The following is a 27,194-nucleotide window of genomic DNA, read 5'->3' as shown; positions in this document are numbered from 1 at the left end:
GACAAATGAAACCATCAACAAAATTAAAAGGCAACCTACCAAATGGGAGAAAATATTTGTAAATCACATACCTGATAAGGCATTAAAATCCAAAATATATAAAGAATTCACACAAGTCAATAGCAAAAAAACCCAAAATAAAACAAAACAAAAAACCAAAAAACCTACAAACAATCTGATTACAGAATGGGTAGAGGCAAAAGAATGAAACTAGACTGTTGCCTATCACCACACACCAAAATTAACTCAAAATGGATTAAGGACCTGCATATAAGACCTGAAACAATAAAATGTATAGAAGAAAACATAGGAACTAACCTCAAGGACCTTGGGCTTAAAGAGGATTTTATGAATTTGACCTCAAAGGTAAGAGCAAAAATAAATAAATGGGACTACATCAAACTAAAAAGCTTCTGCTCAGCAAAAAAAACCATCAACAAGGTAAAGAGACAACCATCCAAATGGGAAAATATATTTGCAAGCAACACCTCTGATAAGGGCCTAATATTCAAAATATACAAAGAACAAAGAACTCATATGACTCGATAACAACAAAAACAAACAAACAATCCAATCAAAAAATAAGCAGAGGACCTGAAGAGACACTTCTCCCTAGAGGACATACAAATGGCCAACAAATGTATGAAAAGATGCTCAACATCGCCAGCTATTAGGGAAATGCAAATCAAAACCACAATGAGATACCATCTCACACCTGTTAGAATGGCTATAATCAACAGGACAAGTAATAACAAATGTTGGAGAGGATGCGGAGAAAAAGGAACCCTCATACACTGCTGGTAGGACTGCAAATTGGTACAACTACTATGGAAAGCGATATGGAGGCTCCTCAAAAGACTAAGAATTGACCTACCATATGATCCAGCAATCTTTTTACTGGGTATTTACCCCAAAGACTTGAAAACTCATATTCAAAAAGATATTTGCACACCGATGTTCATAGCAGCATTATTCACAGTGGCCAGGACATGGAAGCAACTGAAGTGTCCTATGACAGATGATTGGCTAAAGAAGCTGTGGTATATATATACAATGGAATATTACTCAGCCATAAGAAGAGATGAAATACTGCCATTTGCAACAACATGGATGGACCTTCAAATAATCATACTAAGCAAAATAAGCCAGACAGAAAAGGTTGAAAATCACATGATATCGCATGTGTGGGATATAAACCTAAAAGTAACAAACGATCAGGACAAACAAATAGAGACTCATAAACATGGACAATGGACTAGTGGTTATCAGAAGGGAGGAGGGAGAGAGGAGAAGGAAAATTAAAAAATAAAATGTTTAAAAAATAAATAAAGTCAAAATCAATAAACAAACAAACAAATAAATAAATAACAAAATGGGCAGAGGATCTGAACAGACATTTTTCTAAAGAAGACAGATGGCCGACAATACATGAACAGGTGCTCGATACCACTAATCAGGGAAATGCAAATCAAAGCCACAACGAAACATTGCCTCACACCTGTTACAATGGCTATTATCAGAAAGACAAGATAACAAGCATTGGTAAAGATGTAGAGAAAAGAGAACCCTTGTGCACTGCTGGTGGGAATGTAAATGGTTGCAGCCACTATGGCAAACAGTATGAGGTTCCCCACAAAATTGAAAACAGAACTACCATACGATCCAACATTTCTACTTCTGAGTATTTACCTGAAGGAAACAAAAACACTAAGCTTGAAAAGAGATCTACACCCCCATGTATGTTGTAGCATTATTTACAATAGCCAATACATGGAAACAACCTAAGTGCTCATCTACAGATGTAAAATGTGTACGTATACACATACATATAAATACATACACATATATACAATGTAGAATATTATTCAGCCATAAAAAGAAGGGAACCCTACCATTTGTGACAAGATGGCTAGATCTTGAGGGCATTATGCTAAGTGAAATAAGTCAGACAAAGACAAATACCTATAATCTCACTTATATGTGGAATCTTAAAAAAAAACTGAACTTATAGATACAGAGAAAGGATTTGTGGTTGGCAGAACAAGGGAAGGCGGGGAGGTGAGTGAAATGGGTGAAGGTGGTAAAAAGGCACAAACTTCCAATTATAAAATAAATAAGTCCTGAGGATGTTTAAAATAAAGGAAATTATAAATCAAGAACTATTAAGATGATAAGAAAGAAAGATAACAGGAAAATGGCAGAGAAACTTCCTATATTTATACCAGTGCCTGACACATAGTAGATCCTTAATAAATATCTTCTGGAAATATAGTTAAAATCAGCAGACAGTAATCAGACAATGGAACAAAGAATTAGTGAGCTGAAAGATAAATGGAGAATCAAATCCAAGATATGGCATTAAATGAAAGCAAAGCAAAAGTACCTGATAGACTTTGAGAAACAGGAATATCCAAACTGAGACTAATAAGGGTGCCAAGATAAACTAAAAAGCAAGGATCATTAAGAGAACACTTGAAGAAAAATTGCCAGGATCGAAAAAACTTTAAGACATTAACTACTCATAAACTACCTCTCGAAATAATCCTAAAAGATGCCCAGACAGTATTTTTTCAGAAGATACAGTATTGTTGCCACACAACACTGTCCCTTCTCTTCAGCTTCAGTAAAAGAACCTTAATTGTGTTCTCGGTAGTGATGCACTTCCATGCAGACCGGGGCGAGGACATTCTGACATATTGTGGCCAATGAGATATAAACAGAAGTGGAGGCCTCTGAGAAAGTTCTTTTTGAGGGACAGCATCCAAGGGATATATCTTTGTCTTTTCTCTTTCTTCCTGCCTTGGTGCTGGTGGCAATGTCTGGAACTGGAGAAGCTGTTCTATAAGCACAAGGGAGAAAGCCACCATCTAAGCCTGCCGGAGCAGAAAGACAAAAAGCCCTGGGACACTGGTGGCCCTGGGCTGCAGACCTCTCAATTTCAGCAAGTGGGAAAAGTAAACTTCTAGTGCTGAAGACATTGCCACTGCAGTTTTCTGCAACACCTGCCCAATGCAATCTGTTGTTGATATATCTGTCACTTTCTTTTCCTTTTTAAAGACTGAGACAAAGAAACAGTAGTACCGGCAACAGGAAGGAATAATATAGCCTCGAGACTGAAGTGCTCATAAAAAGAGGTGCAGACTTAGGAGTAAGAGAAGCCAGGAGCACAAAGCACAGAGGAAGCTGGTGACAGACGCTACTGTTTCCTTTCTTTTTTTCCTCTCCACTCAGTGTTAAGTGGGACATTATTTTCAGACCACATAGGAAAGTGATTCTCTTGAAGGTTAATTATCTTGCTTTTGAAAGCAGAAGCAAGGCTTGAGAAAATGCAATAATGTTAAGTAAATTATCAACCAAAACCTAAATGTCCAGAGGCATAAGAAGAATGGAACCAAAATGAAGAGGAAGATACCAAAAAGAGAAATGCTAAGATCACTAGAGAGAAAAAGGTTGTGGAGGTGACATGCTCTCGGTTATCAGGTGTGAGGACACAACGCAGGTTCTAAGATGAAAAAATGTAATCTCGAAAAGCATTTCCAGAGAACAAGATGCAACAACCAGCAGCCGGTGGGGCGGGGGGAAGGGTTGGAGGGAATGAGGGAGTGGGGCTGAACCCAAAGGCACAGGACTCTATACTATCCAGAGAAAGGGATCTTAATTTTGTTTATAAACATGAAAAATAATGGCAAAAATTGTCTTTTAGCTGCAGGAAGTTTAGATAAATTTCATTCCGATCACACTGAAAATGACAAAAAAGATACCCAATCTACTGTAATAGAAGTTACAGAATTGAAAAGAGAATAGAAAAATGTGAGTACAGAACGAAAAAAGATAATATATAGGAAACCAAATATTAAATGTGCGAAATTCTCCTACAAAGAGAGAAGTTTAAACCTGATTTAAAAAATAAGAATATAAAATGCTTTAAGTGGTTTACCTAAAAAAAATTGCTAAAAATTACAACTGGAGAGATGATCTAAAGTCAGCAAATATCTGTCAATGTGTTGCAGGAATTTATATGTAAGTTTAAAAAAGATGTTAGCATATAAAGTACGAAAAAGTAAAAATAAAAGGTATTAATAAAACAATAATAAAAGTTACACAAGCGATGAAATCAATAACACTAAATTTCTATGCCCTGAAACACACAACTGAAATGTTATTTTGGGTATGTTTACCCAGTTTGGAGTTTGTTTGGAGATTATGTTCCCTCCTGCTTCAAAACTCTATCACATAAGAGAAAACCCAGATGAAATAGATACAGATAACAGCAGACAAAGAGAAATTCAAATAGAAAAGAGAATTCTGGAAAATGTATTCTCAAATCATGATGTGATAATTTTAGAAATAAATCAAAGCATAATTATATAGCCAATCACATAAAACCATTTAAAAAGCAGTCTTTTTGAAAAAAAATTGAGACGAGTTAGAGCTAACCAAAGAAGTTGCAAGAATATTTATCTCAACCGTGGAGAATACCTGAGTTCATAAAAAACCATAGAAAGAAAAATTGCAAGCAAAATGAATGTATTTGGTTATATAAAAAAAATCTGTTCTATATGCCAAAAAATTTAATAGTCAACAAAAAGGTGATATAATAAGATAAAATTTTGGATATATATAAATATATTAAACAGGGATAAGAACTTGAGGGGTCCCGCTGGCCCTTGAGAGAGCCCTTAAGATACCACAGTGAAACTCAAGAACTCTTTGGAGCACAGTTTGAAAACCACTGCCCTGGATGATTGGTAGGATGAATGCCTTGTGGTCTCCATCGGATGCTTAAAACAATGCAAAACCCAAAATGCAGATAACTTTGGTGCCAACAAGAGCTCATAGGCAGAATCAGGAATTAACTTCTGGGATCAAATATATCTGAATTGGAAATGAAGGGCCCGGGGACGGGCATATTAGTTGTCACGGTGATGGGAGGAAGGTCACAACTTTGAGAGGACTGTGAAATACTGTAACAAGAGGTATAAGTTATCATTCTATGATCCCCTGGTCATCAGGCAGAACACCACCCAAGGTTTTCACCCATGGAATTGTAGATGTTACAATATCAAAGAGGTCCTGAGATTCTGCTAACTGGACCATCTCTGTCTTCTTACATTATCCCAAGTCACCTAAGGACCACCACAACGGAAAAAATGAGGTTATGGTCCTTTAGCTGGTAACTCTTCTCACAAAAAAAGATGCAAAGAAAGAAAAATGGCAAAGGAGGGGGGTTCAAAGTGTGAGCTTTGAAAGGAGGCTCCATACTACTGCCAGCGGAGTAACCGGACATCGCATGCAAGCTCTCTGAGGCTCAGGATCTGTAACATGAGAATATTAATAGTCCCTACCCTCATGGGGTTGTTATAAGAATTAAACATATGTATAGATGTGTACCAGGTTTAACCCATGGGGAGCACTCAATAAACTTCATACATTATATATATAATTTGTGTGTATATATATGAGTTAAAAAATCACATATAACCCCCAAATCTAAAATTTGAGGTTACTTAAATAAACTATTCCATATTAATAGGAACACATGAAATTCTTGAAAAAGTGTATAGGAAATAATGTAAAAGGAAAGAAAAAAGCAGAACAGTATGTACGACGAATTACAACACCCATGTGAAGACATGAGGATAAGAGTTAAGAGAATGTAACTGTCCTTAGCTCCTTTTAGAAATTAGTGGGTACAATATGACACAGCACGTACATTTGGTTCACCTTCGGTGGTGACCCAGCATCCTGCACAGATGGGTACTAAGTGAACTGAAAAAAAAATCAAGGTGCAGCTACTGATTGAGAAGAGTTAAGTTTCTTGTCCTTCTCACTCCCAAAGGGCGAGAAGCCTGGAGCTCACAGATGATCGAAGCCCTAACTCGGGGACTCGAACTCCAGTTCTGCTATCATCAGACCTGTCTGGCCAGGACAATGTTGTTTTGCAATTAGAATCGGAATGCCTGTGGTGGGGCTGCCCTCTCCGGGCACAGGCCCCACTGTCCCCTGATATCCCACTCCTCCAGTTACACTCCTATTCATCGACCTCTGACCCCTGGGCTCACTGGCCATAGGTTTTCCTCTCCAAGGAGGGGTGACGGTAGAAGCGATGTTGGGGGTTGATCTGAGAATGGGAACAATAACATCTGAACACTTACTGAGGCTTCTAAAGATGGCTCTCCGGCCAAAGGAAGGTGTGGCATTTCGGAAAAGTGTAATCACGCCTGACAATTCAGACAGACTGAACTGAAGGAGGCAGAAGGCCGGAGGGAGATGGGGGAGCCGTGTAACAATGGTGAGGCCTCCTGACCAGGTAGGTGTGTCTCAGCAGGACCATGTGCCTCTAGGTCCAAACACAATGACATCCCCCTCTACGGGTTGAGAGTGTCCCCATGTATAAAGTCACCCATATACTGATGATCATAACCTCCCTCACTCCTAAGGGAAAAGACTGCAGTTCGCTGGGTCAGCTCCCAGAGCTATGTCCTTTACTATGGACAAAGCAGGCACAGGCTGCATGAGAGAAAGCTTAAAGAAGGTGGAGAGGTTAAGTCAATCGTGATAACGGAGGACAGAGAGAGGGGGTTGAGGGATGAGGAGAGGCAGGAGGACAGAGAGGGCTGAGAGGATTTGGAGAAGCGTTTAGGAATAAAAGTCTCCAGAACGCCTTTGAGATGAGAGAGACGAGGAGAGGAGGAGAGAGGTGACTTTCCTTTGTGTTATACATGGGAGGGATGTAGTTCCCTAGGCCCTTGAAGTTGGGTGTGGCCATATGACTTGATCTGGCCAATGAAATGTGTGTGGAGGTGACTTGTATCATTTCCAGTTGGTGGCCACTTAATTGCTGGTACTCCACTCTTCAGCACCTTCTTTGCCTTCCTGGGCAGTCCTGAAAGCACCAGCTGACAAAGGGGAGCCATGAAATTAAAGAAGCCTGGAATGCTGGGCTCACACAAGAGACAACTGCCCTGGGGAGTCACGGTGCCCAAGTGGGCTTTGCGTGTTAAGCTACTGAGATTTGGGGGTAACCCAAAGCCTAAGCCTAGCCTGACCATATTAGATGCAAATGACCTCAAATCCTTTTTGGAAAGAAGCTGAGTTATACATAGGCAAACATAGAAACAAACTCCTAACAAAAGCATATTTGAGAGAAAAGATATTTATAGAAAATCATATACAGGATAAGCTGTCAATCTACTTGTCTGAGTACTTCAAAATTATTCTCGCTTCAAGTCTGATCACCAGCCTCTTTCAGAATCAACATCCCTGAGCTGTGCTTTAATAGTCTGCTCTGATTTTTGAAATTGCGGTAAAACATACATAATATTTATCATTTTGAGCATTCATACGTGTACAACTAAATGGCATTAAACGCATTCACACTGTTATATAATCATCACCATTATGTATACCCAACAGTTTCTTATCATCCCCAACAAAAATGTATACCCATTAAACAATCCATCTCTTCTTCCCCCAGCCCCTGGTAATTTCTATTCTACTTCCATCCTTACAGAATCTGCCTGTTCTAGGTTTCTCATATAAGTGGAATTATATAATATTTGTCCTTCTGTGTCTGGCTTATTCCACTAAGTGTCAAGTTTTCAAAGTCCATCCACCTTATAGCATACATCAAAAAGTGATTCCTTTTTATGGCAGAATAGTATTCCATTGTATGTAAGTACCACATTTTGTTTATTCATTCATCATTTGATGGACACTTGGTTTGATTCCATCTTCTGGGAACTGTGAATAACGCTGCAGTGAACGTGGGTGTACAAATACCCATTTGCGTCTCTGCTTTCAATTCCTTTGAAGCTATTCCCTAGGAGTGGACTTGCTGGATCAGATTCTAATGTTTAACTGTTTGAGAAACTGCCAATCTGTTTTCCACTCTGCTCTTTTAAATCAAGTCTTGGCTGGGCAACAGTTGCGTGAAATCTTCAATTGCATTTTCCAGGAAAATGTTCTTTGTGAACAACTCACACTGTTCTATGCAATGTTTCTCATATAAAATCCCAAGGCAGAAACAGTTCTGAGGATTAGGCACTGGAGTTTGTTTCCTTTTCTCTGATAATAAGAATTCCAGGGTGGGTTATGGCTCTGCTATGGAGTTCGCAACCCAATTTGGAACTTGAATAGTTATCCTCGATGCCTGATGCACACCCCTGAGAATCCCCTTTTCAAATGGTCAGTGCCTATATCTTTGTCAGTGGGCTACCCTTGGGCTGTCTATGAAAAATCAGGCCAGAAGCACTTGTGAATTATAACCTTGTGCTTCCCCCACCCACCAAGCAACTTTTAACCAATTAGTGACAGGTGTGGGTGTATAAATACCTTAGCTGTCTTGCCTGAAATAATTCTGGGTCATGAGCTTTGCGTTGTTTTCAAGTTTCCACTTGGGATTTAGGTACAAGCGTACCTCATTTTACTGTGCTTTGCTTTATCGTGTTTTACAGGTGTTGTGTTTTTTTTACAAATGGAAGGGAAGACCCTCTATCAGCAAAACAATTATGACTCTCTTTATTGCGATACTATTCGCTATGTCACGGTGGCCTGGAACCAAACCCGCAATATCTGAGGTTTGCCTGCCCCAGCTGCCCACCACGGTTCCTGCCTAATTCCACACCTGTGTTCAATTACTTCCCTTCCTCCTTCACCTGTACTTGCCCAGGTCGCCTTCTGAGGAAACCTAAACTAAGATGAAGCTCTTCTCTTACAACTTCCTACATTCTTTTGCTTCCCATATTTCTGTTCTTTTCCCTGGTCTGGCAGTTTTAGTTATATTTTATGATTATTTTACTGTGTGCTTTCTTGTTGTCTGTTATCTCAGAGTCTTTGCAGAATAAAGCACAGTGGAACTAATTTCTAGAAGAAAAACACCATCATATAATGTTATGATTAAAATACAAGATATAAATGGTTCTTGTATTTTATGATTCCAATTTTAAAAAATACATACATATGTATGGGTTTGCATAGGGAAAAAAAAGAACAGGAAGAAATGCACCAAAATGTTAACAATGGTTAACTTGGAGTGATGTCATTACAGATGGTTTAACTTTTTTCTTTATACTTTATTTTACAAAGAACATGAGGCTTTAGTTTCCTCATCTATAAAATGGGAATTATCACACGACCTCATGAAGATGCGTCACTTGAAACTGTGTGAACTGTATTAAGCTGCATCACATATTTACATAATAATCACAGTATATGCCTAATATGTATCCTAATAAAGGGTAGCAAGTGCTGTTATTACATCAGCAATTAATAAAATAATTTAAAATGTTAGAAATGAGAAAGTAAAAATGAGCCCCTACTTATATAGTGCTTTGTACTGTAGGGGAGGGAATGGGCAGGAGACAGGACTAATCTCGACTGAACAGCTACAGTATGCCAGATACCAAGGTGAACGCCGTAGACATCTCAGATGAGAAGGACGGGGCTGAGAGCAGTTAAGACACTTGCCCAAGTTACAGAGGCAGGACCAACAGCTCTAACTTCAGACCCTTGGTCCAGGTTTCCTTCTATTCCACCAGATTAGATTATTATATCCGTGCCTCTTACATGCCCACCCATCCATGACATTCTTGATTCCTACAGCATCTATGTTCATCAGTGTCTAAACACACTCTGTTCCCTCCTATCCCTGTGTCCATGGGGTGTATTCGTGGTGGTGGTGATGGGGGAGAATTTACCCCCTGATCACCCATCAAAACCACCCCACATAAATTTCGAACCTAAATCAAAACTCTATTTGCTATGCAAACATAGTAGATTCCAGGTGAGTTCCCTGTTTGTTCATCCCTTGTCCTCCTTACATAGAAATTCCGGAACTATCTTCTGAGGCGACACAATCAAGAACTTAGGGAATTCTGCTAAGAGAGTCAGGCAGGGAACGGGGGGTGGGGAAGAGAACTGTGGAGGGGATCACTTCTCTGTCCGCCTCAGGGCCCCGTGTTCTGGTCATCATGGAGGATGCCATGCCAGCTTTTCCTGCCAGGTACCCAGGTACTGTGGTGTTGTAATGGCCTGCTGATGGGCAGGGCCACTGGGATGGGATGGGGTGGAGGTTGTGAGTAGGGCAGTTGAGGACAAAGCACTTCGGATATAGCCCGTGTGTCCCTAATCAAGCCAGTCCTCTCCGCCTTGCCTCCTACTCACCAACTGAAGCCCTGGGCTTGGGAAATCCTTCTTGACAAATCAGGTCTGAGGCTGATCTGTTGTACTTCGTGCTCTTTCTTTTGGCAGAATGTCTACCCAAGACAACCATGTGTGGGAGCTTCGGGGAAGTGCGCCTTGTCACCTAGCCTTGCTGACAAGCTCTCTTGCAAGCACAGGAGCCACAGTCGCAGAGAACTTGCCCTCTGAGCGTCTGGTGTTGTGTGCCCTGTTACTGTGCCCAGAGCCTGGCAGCTAGGAGCCACACCCTGTCAGCACAGCCTTTCAAAGCCCCCTCCTCTTCAGCATTTCCACATCTTCCCCAACCCCCTCAACCCTCGATTATGTTTCAAGGGTGAACGATCTTCAGGGGTGTGTGGTGCAAAGACTTTGAACGTTTTCCTTCTGCTGGGAATAAAGGCATAACTGGGAATAACTGACTGTAGCCATGCCACGCTCTTGCTCAAAAACTCTCAGTGGCTCCCAACTGCTTCTAGGTAAGTTCTAGCTCCTTAGTCTGACCGTAAAGGACCCCTCCATTCCCTTTGTTTGGAGACCTTCTGAGCCTTCCTTCCACTACTCTCTAGATCCATGGGGCAATTCTCTCCTCCCCCAGAATGCAAACCCCTTTCAGTCCCCAAACCCAAACCATGCCTAACACTAACTGGTTTAGCCCCGAGGTCACTTCTCCCCTGATTCTTCCTGGTAGGAAAGTTTCCATCCTCATTAGCTTTTATGCCTCCTAATGTCCAACCTGGTATTCAATCGGCTTCTCTCTCTGTAAGTTTGAAGTCAAGGAAAGGCTCCTTCAAAATCTGTTTCCCGCTCTGACCAGTGCCTGGCACGCTACTAACTCAGTAAACGTGTATAGGTTCCTCTCCCAGGAACTTTGTAAGCTTTTTCCCCTAAAGTCCCAGGAACTCAAGCAATGTCTCCTTAACGAGACTGAACATTGAACGGAGCATCTCTTACTTAAGGATCATTCAAGTCCGCGGGGGACTTTGTTAACTTCAGATTCAGACTCAGGAGATGGTGGGGGCGGGGGGTGCTGGACTTTGCATTTGTAAAAGCTCCCAAGTGATACTAATGCAGCTGGTCCGCGGACCACATTTGGAGAAGTGGAAGGCAGTATCACCTGTTGGTTAGCAACAGCTCACAACTGTGCGGCTGGCTGAGCGCGGAGGTTAGGAACCCAAGGTGGAGAAGCGCGGTATCGGCCTTGGAGCGCCCAGCCAGGGAAATGCCAGCGCGTTCTGCAGCCCCTCCGCCCCGGTGGGGCTCACTTACCTATGGTGGACACGACCGTTCCCACGAAGTAGAAGGCGCCGGTGAAGTCCCACCGCTGGCGAGCGTTGTCCACGCGGATGCCGGCCTCGGTGGCCTCCTCGTAGTGGCGGAGAAAGTCGCGCAGCTCGTCGCGGCTCAGGTTGTGGCGGCGGCTGAAGGTGGCCAGGCGCTCCTCCCAGCGCTGCTTGGCCTGGAGCTCGTGCGCCAGCTCCAGCGCGGAGAAGACGGCGGCGCCGCCCAGCAGGTAGAGCACGATGAGCGCGGCCAGCAGCAGGAAACGCGCGTTGTCCTCGTTCAGGTGGCCCGAGCCGCAGCTGCAGCCGCAACCCCGGCCAGCCATGGCCAGGCCCCCGGGGGCAGCCACTCGCCGGACGGCCGTGACCGGGGGCGGACCCCCGCCCGGGACCCACCTACCCCCACCTTGGGAGGTCGGGGCCCGGCCGGGCGCTCAGCCCGCCGCGGGACCACCGACGGCCGGCTCGCCCATGGCCGCTGGGCGCTGCCCCCGGCCGCGCTGCTCCCCGGGCCGCGGCCTCGGCCGCTCCTGTGGAGCCAACACCCCACGTCCGCCTTGACTCCGGGTTTCAAATCCGCCTTTTCGTCGCCATCCCCGCCCGCTCTGGAGTTCTCCTAAACGCTGCAGGTCCGAGTGCTCGGGCGCACAGTCCTCCTCCGCTTGGCGCCGGGATGCGGGCGCCGCTTGGACTTCGGCGCCCGGGCCCGCTCGGATCCGGGAGGGGGCGTGGCGTGTCCGCAGCGAAGGTCTGTGGCCTGGGGTCGCGTGGGTAAGCGGAGCCCCGCGGACTCCGTCTAGGACGCAGGGTTTCAGTCGACAGGCTTTGCAGGGGAGCCTCGTCAGGTGGACCCGCCGTGCTGCGTCCCCCCACGAGGCGTCGCTTGGACCCTCGGAGCCCTCGGGTCACCGGCCGGGCTGCCGGGGCTCAGAGGCTGGCGCAGGTCCCAGGCGAGCGCCCCGACAGAGCGCCGGTGCGGAGCGGTGTTCACGCGTTTCGACCTCCCTGCGGGCGCCCTCACTGCGCCGCATCCAGCGGGCGGAGAGGCTAGAGGAGGAGACCAGAGGGGGAGGTTGGACTGGGGGAGCGAAGGACGTTAGGGGCATCTCCCCCGAGCAGCCTCCTTTGCCTGGCCGGGACCAGAACGCCCTTGGCCTCTGGTTCCTGCGCCGTGGCGTCTCCTTCCCCCACGTGTCGGCTTCGCTGGGCACCGCGAGCCAGCCCCAGCTGGAAGCTGCCAAGAACAGGGGACTGGTGGGGCCCCGCGGCCAGGAGAGGGTGAGCCAAGGGTGCCACTCCCTCCGCCGAGGCTTGGCTGCCTCGGTGCGCTCGAGACTGTGCGCGGACAGAGCTCCGCGCGGAGTGCTCTCCCCCACCCGAAACAGACCAGCGGCAAGGCTCCCCAACAAACCGCCGAGCCCGCTCCCCGAGACCCCGCCCTTCAGAGACCCGCGGCCACACTCGAAGCTCACCTCCCCGGGAGCGCCACCTCCGCTGGGACTGTCCCCAGGTCCCCTCCTTGCCGCGGCCCTGCCCTACAGAGAGACGCGGGGAGCAGAGGTCCACGCCGGGCTTTGCCTTGCCTGGCCCGCGCGTTCCGGCGCTGCAACAGGTGGAGCCCAGCGGCTGTCTGAGGAAGCGACTCCACTCGGTCCCCCGCCCCCGGAGCCGCCCCCAACGCCAGTCTCCGCCCGCAGATGCCAGGCTTTCGGCGGGCTCTCAGGGGGCTGCGGTGCTCCCGCCCCGGGCGCGCAGATCCGGGGAGTGGGTGCTGAAGAGGCGGGTCAGGTGCTTAGCGGGCTGTGTGCGCCCTTCTCCGGCCAGAAGAGGGCGCTCTGTCCCCTTCAGCCACAGCTCGCCCCTAACCTGTGCACCCATCTACACACTGCCCCTCGGAATCACCAGCCCCCTGGAATGTGGGAGTGAATACGGATTCGTAAAGGAATGGATGCATGGGCATCTTCGAACTAGGTAGAATTTCCTCGCCCCCCGAGAGAGTGGTCCCAGGCTTAAAGCCCACCCACCCACCTACACTCCCCAGGAGCACAGAATGAAAAACCACACAGCTCTGGATTCCAATAACCTGGCATCAGAAGCCCTGATGCTGCTAGCATTCCTCTCAGCTCCATTATGCAGACCCGAATGCCCCTCTTTTACCTAGCCTATTGGGGGTGGGGCAAGAGCATTAGGGGGTAGTGCGTATGCAGGCACCTGTATACACCCTGAGTGGGGCCTGCCCACTACCCCCACCATTTTATTATGAAAAATGTCAAACATAAAGTTGAAATCATTGAAAAGTGAACACCCAGATACCAGATTCTACAAATGAACATTTTACTCGTGTATTATATATTCATCCAACCCTCTTTCCATCCATCAACCTATCTGGTTTAAATACATTTCAAAGTAAGCTGTAGGGATCACCATTACTTCTCCCTGCATATCATTAACTAGAGTTCAGTAGTTTTCTTTTGGGGTAAAATTTACATACAATGAAATGCACAAGTCTTAAGCAAACCATTAGTTTTGACAAATGCATACACCTTTGCAAATTAAAGGCCTACCTATCAACCAAATATCACCAATAAGTCAGTTACCATGTCCCTTCCCAGCAAATCCCCGCTCACATTCCTACAGAGAAAGTCGCCGTTCTTAATTTTTTTTCTAACAACGATTCATTTTGCCTTTATAGCACTTACTTTTGCCTGTTTTAGATCTTCATATAAATGTACACTTTCGTGTAAAAGCATTGTTTTTGACATCCATCCATGGTATGTCTTAGAATAATTTGTACCTTGTTGACTACTGGTTTTTTTTTTTACTGTTTGACTATATCAAAGTTTTATTTATTCTATTGATAGAAACCAGGGCTGTCAGAAAACTGTGGCTGTCTTAGGTAACTTAGAAATGTTCTTGTGCAAGTATTTGTGGATGTATGTTTTCTTAATCTATTGGGTAAATAGGAGTAGAATTGCTGGAATAGGGTAGGTGTGAATTTAATTTTATAAGAAACTGCTCAACATTTTTCTGTAGCTGTATCAACCATGTACAATAGTACCAGATGTTCCACATCCTTGTGAACATTTGACAGTATCATTTTAACTTTAAACACACTGGTGGATGTGGAGTGGAAAGTGCTTTTTTTTTTTTTTACTGAGTTATGGAGGTTCTTTATATATCCAGGAGGTTACTCCTTTCTCGGATAAATATCTTGCAAATATATTCTACTAGTTTCTGGCTTGCCTGTTTCTTAAAGATGTTTTCTGATGGATATGTTTTTGATTTTGGTAAAGCCCAATTTCTTTTGTTTGTTGTGCTTTGTGTCCTAAAAGATCATTACTTCCCTCAAGGGAAGTAATGTTTTTTCTTTTTCCCTAGAGATTTTAGTTTCAGCCTTTATATTTGGGTCTATGATTCATTTTAAGTTTGTTTCTGTATAGGTAAGAGTCGAGGTTCATTTTGTCCATGTGGATATCCAGTTATCCCAGTGCCATTTTCTGAAAAGATAAAATGAGTGAACTTATTTTAGATATCTGTATATTGCTCATTATATGTCCATCCTTATGCTAACAGCACAGTATTTAGATTGTAGCTTTATAGCAAGTCTTGAAGTCAGGAAGTGTATGTTTTCCAACTCTGCTCTTCTTTATTAAGATTTTCTTTGGCTATTACAAGACCTTTACATGTTCATTAAAAAAAATTGTAGAATCAGCTTGTTAATTTCATCAGAAAAAGCCTTGTTGGGTCATGATTAGCATTGTGTTGGATCTATTTGGAGAGAACTGACATCTTAATTCATGATTTAGGCATATCCATTTATTTGTCTTCTTAGCAAATTTTCATGTAGAGTCTTGTACATCTTTTGTACTTTCATCCTAAAGTATTTTGTTTTTTGATGCTATTGTAAGTAAAACATCAAGATTTCCCTTTCCAAGTGTTTGCTGGAGGATATATAAATATGAATAATTTTTGCAAATTAACTTGATTCCTAAAACCTTGCTAAAATCACTGATTAGTTGTAGTTGATTCTTTTAGGATTTTCTATGAAAATATTCATGTCATCTGAAATAAAATTTTGCTTATTTCTGATATTTATTTTTCTTGTTCTTATCTTACTGCAATGGCTAGGACCTCAGTATAATGTTGAATAAAATAGGTAGGTGGAAGCAGATATCCTTGTCTTGTTCATGATCTTAGGGAAAAGTCTTTAGTTTTTCACCATTAAATATGATGTTAACTGTGGGATTTTCATAGATACCCTTTATCTGGTTAAGAAAGTATCCTTTTGTTTCTAGTTTTGAGTTAAAAAAAAAAACATGAACGAGTACTGAATTGTCAAATGTTTTCTCTGCATCTAGTGCAACGATCATATGGTTTTCTCCTTTGTTAATATGTTGCATTTCATTGATTGCTTTTCTAACCTTAAGCCAACTTTGCAGTTTGGGGATAGATTCCACTTGAGAGTTCTACTATTATTTTCGTTCTTCTACTTCCTTTTGGGTTGCTTCTTTTTCCAGATTCTTACAGTGGACACTTACATAACTGATTTTAGACCTTTCTTCTTTTCTAATGTTAGCTATAAGTTTCCCTGTTATCTCTGTGATAACTGTATCCTGAAATATTTGATATGTTCTCTTATCATTTTTGTTTAAAATCTTTTTCTTTTCTTACCCATAAATTATTAAGCAGTATGTTGCTTAACTTCCAAAAATGTTTTTTTTTAGACAAATTATTTATTTCTAACATTGTCAATGTGGCCAGAGAACCACATTTAATGTCTCACTGAGACCTGTTTTATGGTCCAGCATATGGCTGATCTTAGCGAATGTACCACATGCACTTGAACACGTCTTCTGCAGTTCTTGGGTGTAGTGCTTTATAAATGTCAATTAGGTCAAGGTGGTTCATACTACAGTAGTCTAATATGGTGACTATTGAGCACTTGAAATGTGTCTACCATCTTAGCATAGGTTGAGACCATTTACAGGTAGTGATGTATATGACTGGATTTAGGTCTGCCCTTTGACCATTTGCTTTATTTGTCCCCACTGCTTCTTGTTCCTGTTCTTCCTTTCCCATCCTCTGGAATAACTGAAAAAGTTTTAGAATTCCACTTTCTTGACTTTTTAGCTCTGTCTCTTTGCGTTACTTTTTAAGTGGCTGCTCTAGGGATTAACTTTTCATAGTGCTCTAAGAGTTAATATTGTATGACTTTGTGTAAAATAGAGAAAGCTTGCGACTGTACAGGTTTATATCCCAGTTTCTCTACATCTATTATGCCATGGTTGTCATTCAGATCACATCGACATATGCTAAAATGCACAATACAATTTTTTTTTTTTTTGCTTCTTAAACAGTAATATATATTCTTAAAGAGAAAGAAAAAGGTAGTCTTTTATGTTTACGCAGACATCTGCTGTTTCCAGTGGTTTTCCTTCCTTACTGAATAACGAGTTTTTCTCTGGTATACTCCCTTCAGCTTGAAGAATTTCCTTCGGCATTTCTTGTAGTGCAGATCTGCAGATTCTCAGTTTTCTTTTATCTGAAAATGTGGTTGTTTCATCCTTATTTGTGAAGAATATTTTCACTGAGGTGACTTTTTCTCCCAGCACACTGACGATGTTGCTGTTCTGCCTTCCGGCGTCCCATGTTCCTGAGGAGAGGTCAGCAGCCACTGGAATCACTGCTCCCAGCTTCCTCCAGCTGCTTTTAAGATTTTCTCTTGCAGTTCGGTCGTTAGTAGTTTGACTGTGATGCACCTCTGGCATTTTCTTTGTATTAATCCTGCCGCTTATTCACTGAACTTCTTGAATCTGTAAATTTGTCACCAAATTTAGGAAATTTTTTAGCTATTATTTCTTCAAATGTTTTCTCTGCACCTTATGTTCTCATCTCCTAGGATTCCAATTACATGTAAGTTAAACTTTTTGATATTATCCCATGTCTCTAGGCTCCCCAACCCCCCAATTTATTTTCAATGTTTTCTTTTTGTTCTTCAGATTGGATAATTTCTCCTGACCTGTCTACAAGCTCTCTGACCCCTCTGTAATCTCCCTTCTATTAAGCTCATCTAGTGAGCTTATTATACTTTCCAGTTCTAAAAATTCCATTTCGTTCTTTAAAAATAATTTCCATTAATCTGCTGAGGTTCACTGTCTTTTTATTCACTATGAAAATCTTTTTTATACCCCTGAACGTAATTTTAATGACTGCTTTAAAATCTTTGACTAGAAATTCCTGGAGGTGGTTTCCCTTGCTTTCCCTTTTTTTTTTCTTTTTTCTTTTTTCTTACAGTGGGATGTGTTTATTGAGATATATTGTAAGAAGCACAGAGGAAGGGCATCTATAGCAGAAAATGGTTCCAACAGAAGATGACAGAAGGTAGTCTGCCAGGATCCCACACTTTCAGTGGACTGCTCTACCCACTTCCCTATCACCTGAGAGCCTCCTGGACCATGACAGAGTACTACAAGCTCACAGGAGGCATTCCATGAATGCTGAATTAAGGAGGGACCCAGGCACAGAAGGCCCCCTCTTCTCTAGAGACCCCAGGCTGAGGCACAAGGTACATGAAGTAGAGATAGAAATGAACAAGAAACTTTATAATCCTACCTGCCCCCTTCCCTGCCACCAAACACACACACCAGCACCACCATCACCACTATGATTACCCAGCCTCTACAGACAAGAGAAAATGGACACTCCGACACCCAACACAGTCCTGAGTCCATTGTCCAAGAGGGAAAGAAAAATAAGCAGGCATGATTACGGCTTTACCTGGGATCAGGGAGGACCGGGCAAGGACTGTGATGTGGAAGTGGGGCCTGCACGCCAGGCCAATGCTGGTCTTCGGGGCAGTGCTGGGAGCTTAGGGCTGAGCCCTACAGGCCAGGGGTCCGGTCAGATTCCTCAGAGCAGAGCAACCACTGAAAGGAAGGTTGGTCTGGTTGGCTTCATTGCAAGAGGGTTAATGTGGGTGGAGGTAGGAACGCTACTGAAGAAAAGCGGGCAACTGAGCTTTACAGGGCCCAGATGGAAAAGTGTTGGGAGGACAGTAAGGGGGCCAGTAAGGCATCTGGGGGAGAAGCGAGTGAAAAGAAGAAAAAAGACAGCAGGTTCTAGAGGTACAGGGAGCCCCATGTGTTCTCCGGGGCTCGTAGTACTTCTTGCTCCAAAATCATGGCTGTACAAGGACCTAGTTGTTGCCCCACACTGCAGTCTTTAGAAACAGAGGACCCGGGAGGAAGCAGCTGGACTGCACGGAGGCAGGGATCTTCTTCGGTCCCTCGAAGTGGACCACAAAGTCCTTCAGGTCTGTGAATGTGTCCAGGCACTTGGGTTCAAATATATGGTGTAGGTCTAGGATGTCATAAGCCAAGAAATCCACATAAGTGAGCGTGTCCCCTGCAGACCAAGACCTCTTCCCCAGAACCTGAAGCAGCTTCATCTTTTCAGGCCACGCCTTCAAGGACTCAGGCTTCGGTTTCCCAGTCAGGGCTATAGCAGACCCTGACCAGGGACATTTGGATGTTCAGAACCTTGTTCTCCAAAATGTCCATGTGAATCTTCTCTTCCCTCTCCCCACATAGGTTGTGCCTATGAGCAATGTAGCGAAGGATGGCATTGCCCTGGGTGAGCCTGTGAGCCCCAACAATTAAGTAGGGCAGACTGGAAGAGTCCAGCACCAGCTTGAATTTTTCACTCAGCTACTGGCTTCTGTCATAGTCAGGAGTATCCCCCCTTCATGTATTTCTCCTCATAGTGTGAGTCTGTGTACTCCAGAAGCGGGCAGATGGCATGAGTCAGCCCACAGATGTCCCAGTAACTAAAAGTTATGGCCATGGTACTGATTTTGCTGAGTGGACGGGCTTTTGTGGAGCTAGACTTAAAAATTACTCTCCTTTGCTTTTCTTTTGAGAATAAGCTGTTTTTATTATTTGTATATTGAGTAATTTTGGGTTACATTCTAGACATTATAATTGATGTATAATTTATAATATAGAAACTCTGGATTGTTATGTTCCAATGAAAATAATTATTTTTAAACGGGTAGTCCACTTGACTGAACTCAACGGCAAAACTGTCTCCCTGTACTAGGAAGTAGCTCAAATTTTAGTTCCGTTCTTTTAGCATTGGCTGTGCATGCATGATTCAGCGGTCAGCCAGAGATTTGAGTAGAGTTTACATACAGAATTTTGAGAATCCACTCTCTGGCTCTGTTGTTATTCCCTTCTCCACTCTCAAAGGCTGTGGTCGCTTCAAACCTTGTACTCTGGATGGTCAAGCCAGTAAGACTGCAGATTTTCCACAGGAGGTTTACCTGCTTTGCTTGGTGCAGACTGAGACGTGACCTCAGGCCTAAAGTGGTAAATAGGAAACTGCCCCTCTGTGGTGCCTTTCTTCATATACTGACTCCCTTCCAGTTTCTTCTTGCTTTTGGTCACTTTCAGTACCTTTAAGCAGCTGGATCTTAAAGACTTTGTTTCCCAGAGCTTATATGTTTGATTTGTGAACGAGCTGGTTCAGTAGGAACTATTCGGCACTGCCAGAAACCTGTGTTACTTGGTTTTCCCCACAGCATTTTACAATGAAAATTTCAAACGTATGCTAAAGTTAAAAGAATTCTACAGTGGCAGTCTTGTTGGTACACTTAAATCTTCCTGTTTGCTTTATCATGTATCTAACCACCCATTAATACACCTTATTTTAATGCATTTCAAAATAAACTGCAGACATCAATACACGTGTCCCGAGATCCTTCAGTATGTATATCATTACAGTTCAACAAGTTAGTTTTCTTTGGATGTAGAATTTACATACAGTGAATGTACATATTCAAACCATACATTTAAAAAAAAATCAGCTTTATTGAGCAATATATACAGCAGATCCTCAAATAACACCATTTTGTTTGAATGTTAATGAGATGCCACAGGAACTTTACTCCTGTTTATATCAATTAACCTATGATAAAATTGCTTTTGTTATACATCGTTTTGCTTTAAGTCCCATTACCTATTAATGACGTTAAGTGAGGACTTAATATAATTTACATATAATAAAAGTTACCAATTTGGTGACTATAATTCAAAGAGTTTCATAAAATGTAACCAATGCCACAATCATGATAGGAACATTTCCATCACCCCCAAAGTTCCCTCATGCAGCCAATCCCCTCTCCCCGTGCCTTATTTTTAAGGCTTCCCAGTTCTGCTTTGGTCAAGAGCCAGGGTACGGCTCCAAGAACAGGAATTAGAGACCGGGGGAGAGACTAGCCACTGCCAAGTGTGTCTTCGAGTGCCAGAGGAGAAAGGAATGGACACGTGGAGTGTGTGGGACCAAAGCTTGGGCTGGGCTCTTCCGAAGTGTTTTAAAGTCGTTTCTAGAATGATGTTAAGTGGCTCATTGAGACCCCACGGTCCAGATTCTGCTAGTCCAAGCGCAATAAAGATGCTCGTTTCCTGAGCCTGTTACGGTATCTGGGAGCAGGTGCTTGCTCTCATGATCTTCAAGAAGAACGCAACATGCGGTAGGTTTCGCATGCCTCTTTGAGCCCGTTTCTTCATTTGTAAAATGGACTTCCTTCCAGGGGTGAAGTGTCCACTCACCCCTGGGGTTCACATGAACACGGACTCCCCAGTCTCACTCAACCACCATGAGGACCCCCTCTCTCCTGGAAGCAGCAGGCAGCATGGATCCAGTACTTCCGGGGTGGGAGGCATGCAGGTCAGCTGTGCAGTCATTCAGGGCGTTTCAGAGACTGGGCCTAAGCTGAAGACGTCCCTGTGAACACAGCCCCTTCCTGTGGAGTTGAGGCCACTGGCCACTGTGCTGCAGCCAGGACTTGTAAATCTACCACCGTCTTCTGAAAAGAACCTGCAGTTAGTAGTGTGGAAGCCAAACTTGTGAGAAAACGCTCACTTTTCCAAAGGCATGGGCTTTATTTTCTACACTTGAATTCTCTAAGTGCCGCGGAGAGACCACCAGCTCCAGGCACTTTCATTTACCTAGAATAAGAATCATTGCAATGTACAATTATGTAGTGCTTCCCAATGCTCATGAGCACCATTTCGTTTGATTCTTACATCAAGCCATTGAGGCAGGAAGGATAAGTAGTAGCCTCACTTAACAGGGGAGAAAATGAGGACTCAGAAGCATCAAACGACTTGCCTGAGGTCTCAGTGCGGAGGGCACAGATCTGGGACCTGACAGCTCTGAGTCCCGAGTCCCTTGGAGCTGAGTCACCTCTCCGGCTTTAGTCAAATCTCTAGCGGTTACCCAAGTGACCACTTGTCTTCATTTAGGGTAGCTGAACGAGCAAACCTGGGAAGGAATACATTTCATACTGTAACCCTGAACACGCTCATATAAACTGAAACAAAAATGACCTCACTTTGTGTTACACACAGACATTTTCTATATTTCATTTAAAAGTGCTGGTCACGACCCCCTAAATTTATTTCATGATTCACTGAAGGGTTGTGACCTGCAGTTTGAAGTCTCTTTTCCAGAACAGAGTACAAGGGTTCACTTATTTATGGAGCTTTTCGTGAAACTTGAATTTTAAAATGTCCTTCTTGGTTTTCTTTTGCTTTTAAATAAAATCCGCATGCCTGTACACATTATTGAAGGATGTGGCACAGTATTGAGAGTTTACCTAGAGATGCTTCTTGCTGCAGAATGAACCTCAGGCGTTTTCCCGCTTGTCTTTGGAGATTCCGCACCCGGCCCCTCCTGACGAGGGGCTGTCCCGTGATCTGTACTGCTTGCATCAGGGGTGGACATGTGGCTCAAGCTGGACAATCAGGTGCATCGAGGGACTTGCCGGAGCTACTGGGAAAGAAGTATTTTTTCTCTGGAATGACAAGCTGGAAGTAATACGGGACCCTGATGCCGGGGATTGGTGTGGCAGGGAATTTCAGCCTCCAGGTGGACAGGGCTTGCTTGGGAATGACGTCTGTATTCCAGAAAGCAGAGCTGAGACTTGGAGATCAGCCCAGGTACATTGCGATCCTCCGGCTCCAGTATTTGCTGGACTTAACGTTAACGTCTCTTTCATTGCTTAAGCCTAATTAATCTGGTTTCTGTAACTATAAAAGCATCTGGATATATTCTTCCATAAAAATATTGATAAAATACGATTGAATAATATATATCTACAGGCTTTTGTATTTTAGTAATGTCAATTATCTGAAACACACACATACACACACACACACACACACACCCCCAGAATCAGCATTCAGCTACCACGATGTTAATTTCTAAAGAACCTATGAGCAAAGAGCCACCCAGAGCATATAGTGGCATCATCTGTGTCCTCAGGGCCAGAAAGCGATATATATTAGTTGTGTGACCCTGAACCTTATTTTTCCCCTCTATAAAATGAGGTTACTATCACCTGCTCCATGGTGTAATGATGTGTATAGTTACCTGCGATCATAACCCATAATAAATTCCCTATGGATGCAATTTCTCCTTTGCCGTTCCCTTTTGAGCTTCCCCTTATTCACGTTCATTAAAATAACTGGTCCAGATGCCTTCCAGTTCTTAATAAAGTGGAATGGGGCTCTCTGAAAACCTTCCTGCAGAGGTAACAGAAAACTGAGCCAAGTGCCTCAGACTGATTAACACTGGCCAGACTGCAGGTCCAGTGGAGCTGCTGGTGGGGAATAAATATCATTTCTACACGGCCATTGGATTCTGCTTTGAGACGGACTTGCTAAATATGGACTACAGATCATACCCAGACTTGCGATGCTATGGCCCCATATTTGCTCACCCCCTATTTCATATCCCAGCACCCCATTTCCTGGGCAGCCTCTTGCCTTCCCCCTCTCCAGCATCTCCTGTGTCACCTTCTCTCCTGACACTAGGGCTGATCCCTTCTGCTCTGTGCTTTACATCTAGGGAGTCCATGGAAATACCAGGTTTCAGAGAATTTACTAGAACATACTTAACATGGCAAAGTGCTCAGCCCTCAAGGTTCTCACTGGAAAGGAAGCTGCTCCACTCTCAGGTTCTGGCTTTAGTAATTCAGTGGCTCGGTCTCGCACGCTAATGCCACGCAGAGTGGTTGGTTTTGGTGTGCCACTAGTTGGTCTGTCACGCCATGACTTGCTGTTACAGTGGTTAAAAGGCACTGGTTTTGTAGCTACAGTTACATATTTTATACACAAGGCCTCCTCCTTGGCTGGAGCTTGGGAACATCCGCCACACTTGCTGCATGGGTTCAAATCCCAGCTCTGCCACTTGCCAGCTGTGTGACATTGGGTCAATATCTGAGTTTTCCCATCTGTAAAAGAGAGATAATAGTACCTCCTTCCTTGGGTTAGTAGTATGAAGATTAAATCAATTAACACACACAAAATACACAGAACAGTACCTGGAACAGAGCATGTGCTCGGAGGTGGTCACCAGATTCCACGTTATGTCCTGGCTGTATGTGTTGCTGGTGTTTCCCAAGAACAGAGGGCTGCACACAACCCCTTATCTGATCTGCCTCATCTTTTGTTTTTGTGTGTCGATACTATTATAAGCAAGGCTACTTAAGACATATTTATTAGTTAATAGAAATGTAGTAAAAAATTGTAGTTTTATTTGTAGTACTCCTTTGTTGGTCCTTGATATTGCTTGGAGTAAGTGGGCTACTAAACTTGGAAAACTTGTCAAAGATTTTATCATTATGGGATCTTACCTATGTATAATATGTAGTTGGCACATGATCAATAGACTTTGAGATTTAATCCTATACAATAGCTAAGCTATTTTATTTCTGCTAGTCATTGAATTCTTGATGGACTTTTGTCATCAGACTTTGTCATTATATCATTTCTGCATTAATACAATTGCTACATTTTATAAATGTAATAAAGAATATCTAGCCTTTTCTTTGAGGTATTCAGCAGTCAAAAGCAAGTATTCTCGAGGAAGGGGTTACGGCTCTTAATTCTTTAGTAATGAGGGAAAAATTCAAATGTCCTAAGATCTGAATCAAATTAACACCTAGGTCATCCAAAATGGTTTCATAATGGATGAAATAATATTAGATATTTCCTTAGAAAGTGAATTTTTAATTTCATGTGGAAAAAAAGTGACAAAATCAAACCTAAGATCCTTATTTTAAGCATACTGAATCTGATGCACAAACCATATTCATTTGAAGTCATGTAGTATTAACAATTTCCACTAAGGAAAACTATACAGCTTCTACAGAAGAACCCAGAGAAACAAGACTTGGCTCCGTCGCTCATGGTGGGACCTTATGAATGTTATTTCATAGAAGGCTGACGTAGTGTATAAAAGCATCTGTCTACAACAGATTGGGGGACATGGTCCACCTCCTCAGATCCCGTCTACCACACTGCCTGGGAGCTACGGCCACCTGGCAGTACAGAACAGATTCTGGACGCTGCCAGACCTGGGTTCAAATACTGGCAGATGCACTTTCTAGAAGTATGACCTTGGACAAGCACCTTGTTTGGGTCCAGGTTTCCTGATCGGGAAAATGAAGATAATCCTAATGAATTAACTGTAACAGCTACAGTACCAATCACTGTACAGTTCTCACTCTGAGCAGGCCCGACTAAGCACTTTCATGTAGTCACTCACTGGACACTCAATAACCCTCTGCAGTGGGTATTACTACACCTGTCCCCCTCCCCGGCCATTTTACAGTTGAGGAGACCAAGGCACAGAGAATTTAAGTAACCTGGTCTAGGTTGCACAGCCAGTAAGTAGCAGAGCTGGGATTCAAACGCTGGAATCCTGACTCCAGCTCTCAGCTCTAAGTCCCTTTGCAGTCATGTGAGTCAGATGAACGACATACCTGTGAGACCTCGCATGGTGTCAGCCATGACTACCAGCTGTCCGTCTGCCATTGCTGCCTTGACTGGCTGGGCCTTCAGCAGCCCAGGTTTTCTGGGTCCTGCTCCAGAGCAAGCTGACTGCTTGTAGCCATGGTGACTTTGCCCCTGCTGCCCCTACCCAGGATGGGACCACCGTGCTAGTGAGAATCTTAGGTCCTCTGCCACAGTCCTTTGGACACCCAGCTCAGGCTGTAACTGCCCTGGGCTGTCCCCACTGCTACACTGGTCTCTCTTGCCAGCCCAGGGTGCCCGCCCGTTGTCTCTTGGCTCATCGGATGCAGGGTTTGAATGTTTTAAGAAGTAGAAGGCAGGGTCAGAAAAGGCTTAAGCCTCTGTTTTGTAAACTGTGGAATGAACTGGTTAAACTAATTCAGTGGCTTTTCAACTTTTTTAAAAGCAGAGCACTAAAAAAACAAAAACCAAAAAATAAAAACCAAAACCCCCCAGCTAGTATCCCAAACAGAATCTCAGCATGTACATACAGTAGGAGAAGCAGAGCCTCCGCGTGGGAGGGAGGGGGCCCTCCGCTGGGTCTTCCCAGCCTCTTCCTGTCATAGCATCCCCACCCCTCTGAGTTCTTAAGATGAAAAGTCTAGGCCTCCGAGGAACAGTCTGAAAAACAATTTTAAAAAACTCTTTCCAAATTAACGTTCGGCTCTTCTAAGCTGTAAGATGAAGAGGCTGGTGACAAACTGGAGATCGACTCCATGCAAAAGAAAACAAAGAGGGCCTAAATGGCCTCGGGAGGGCTGGGTCCCTCCGAATGAAGGACACGGGTACACAAAGTGGAAGGACACTCACAGCTCTGGCCCCAGCCAGCCGTGTGGCCTGGGCGACACCCTGAACCTTTCTGGGCCTCATCCTCCCTTGTGAATTGAAGGTGCCAAACTGTGTCACCCTTCGGGATTTCTTCCAACTGTAATACTTGTGTGCTTTTGTCTGATTCTCTGAGCTGTCTTTTCTGGAAATCTGTGGGGATGGGAGAGACGCCCACGCAGCCTGGGGAACGGGTGAAGGAAGCGGCAGGTGGCTCGGTCCGGTGAGACCCAGCGCGAGCAGTGAGGCGGCCAGCACGGGTGCGGGGCGGACGGGAAGCCACGTGCAGCTGCGGGGCCGAGGGGCCACGTGACTCACCGCTCTGACCCGCGGCCACAGCGGCCTCAGCGCCAGGCGCCAGGAATCGGCAGACTGATGTCCGGCGACCCCCGAGACACGCTCGGCAAGCTGAGGGAAGGCTGGGCGAGGAAGCGAACGGTCACACTCTTCCTCTGACAAGTGTCAGCTGAACGAAGAGCACGGGTCGCGATGGAGCGCAGCGCACAGTCAGCCTTCAATTCCGAAGGGCCGACGCCACCGTGAGATTCCGCGTCGCTGGAGGAGCGTTTCATGGCTCTGCATTCTTTCGACATCGTGAAGTTTAATAGTCCTCATCCCAAAGCACAGCGCAGCCAAGGGAATTAAGAAAATACATCTTAAAAAAAATTTGGGGTGGGGGCGGGCGGTGAGAAATGGTAACAACTGTAACCAATATCCATGTTCAAAAGAGCGACCCCGACGAAGCGCTCCCCAGGGGCGCAGACGAAACTCAGGGACGTGAACACCCCGTTCGGACAAGAACGCCCCCCGTTTGGGGCTCGCGGTCTCAACACGGCGGCTTCACTGGGCTTCGGGCTCTCACGATGGAACCCACATGTTCCCGTGTGTATCTGGGGCTTTGACGTAGGGAATGTTCCAAATCCACGGCCGATCTGGGGGGAAAACACATTACGTGTGCTTAATACTTATTCGAACAGGATTACGAAGACCTCACCCCCCGTAGAGGGTGAAGCCGTGCTGGAGGCCACGAACTGCACACCCCAGACAA

The 27,194-nt window shown here is 44.3% G+C and overlaps 2 protein-coding genes and 1 pseudogene across 5 annotated transcripts in view; all 3 read right to left on the bottom strand.

Annotated features, from left to right (window-relative positions):
* Positions 1-11,859, bottom strand: part of KCNK13 (potassium two pore domain channel subfamily K member 13) — an 80,335-nt gene extending 68,476 nt beyond the window's left edge. The window contains exon 1 of the mRNA XM_039884007.1: positions 11,449-11,859. Within this exon, the coding sequence (XP_039739941.1) occupies positions 11,449-11,788 (340 nt within the window). The 5' untranslated portion in view covers positions 11,789-11,859. The remainder of the gene's footprint in view (positions 1-11,448) is intronic.
* A 6,025-nt stretch (positions 11,860-17,884) lies between these two features.
* On the bottom strand, positions 17,885-20,177 carry LOC120619601 (glutathione S-transferase Mu 1-like; annotated as a pseudogene).
* Positions 20,178-24,514: 4,337 nt separating this feature from the next.
* TDP1 (tyrosyl-DNA phosphodiesterase 1) overlaps positions 24,515-27,194 on the bottom strand; it is a 70,156-nt gene continuing 67,476 nt past the window's right edge. For 2 of the 4 annotated variants that reach the window (XM_039884003.1, XM_039884006.1), the window contains one exon: positions 26,822-27,078. In XM_039884003.1, coding sequence (XP_039739937.1) covers positions 27,005-27,078 — 74 coding nt within the window. In that variant the 3' untranslated portion in view covers positions 26,822-27,004. Of the gene's footprint in view, positions 27,079-27,194 lie in introns of all 4 variants that reach the window. The other 2 variants (XM_039884002.1, XR_005657570.1) reach the window with 2 other exon arrangements.

The sequence above is a fragment of the Pteropus medius genome, unplaced genomic scaffold (genome assembly GCF_902729225.1).
Source record: "Pteropus medius unplaced genomic scaffold, Ma_sr-lr_union100, whole genome shotgun sequence".
In the NCBI taxonomy this organism is placed as follows: Eukaryota; Metazoa; Chordata; class Mammalia; order Chiroptera; family Pteropodidae; genus Pteropus; species Pteropus medius.
The sequence above is the reverse complement of the archived record's forward strand: the minus strand, read 5'-3'. Positions and strand labels throughout refer to the sequence as shown.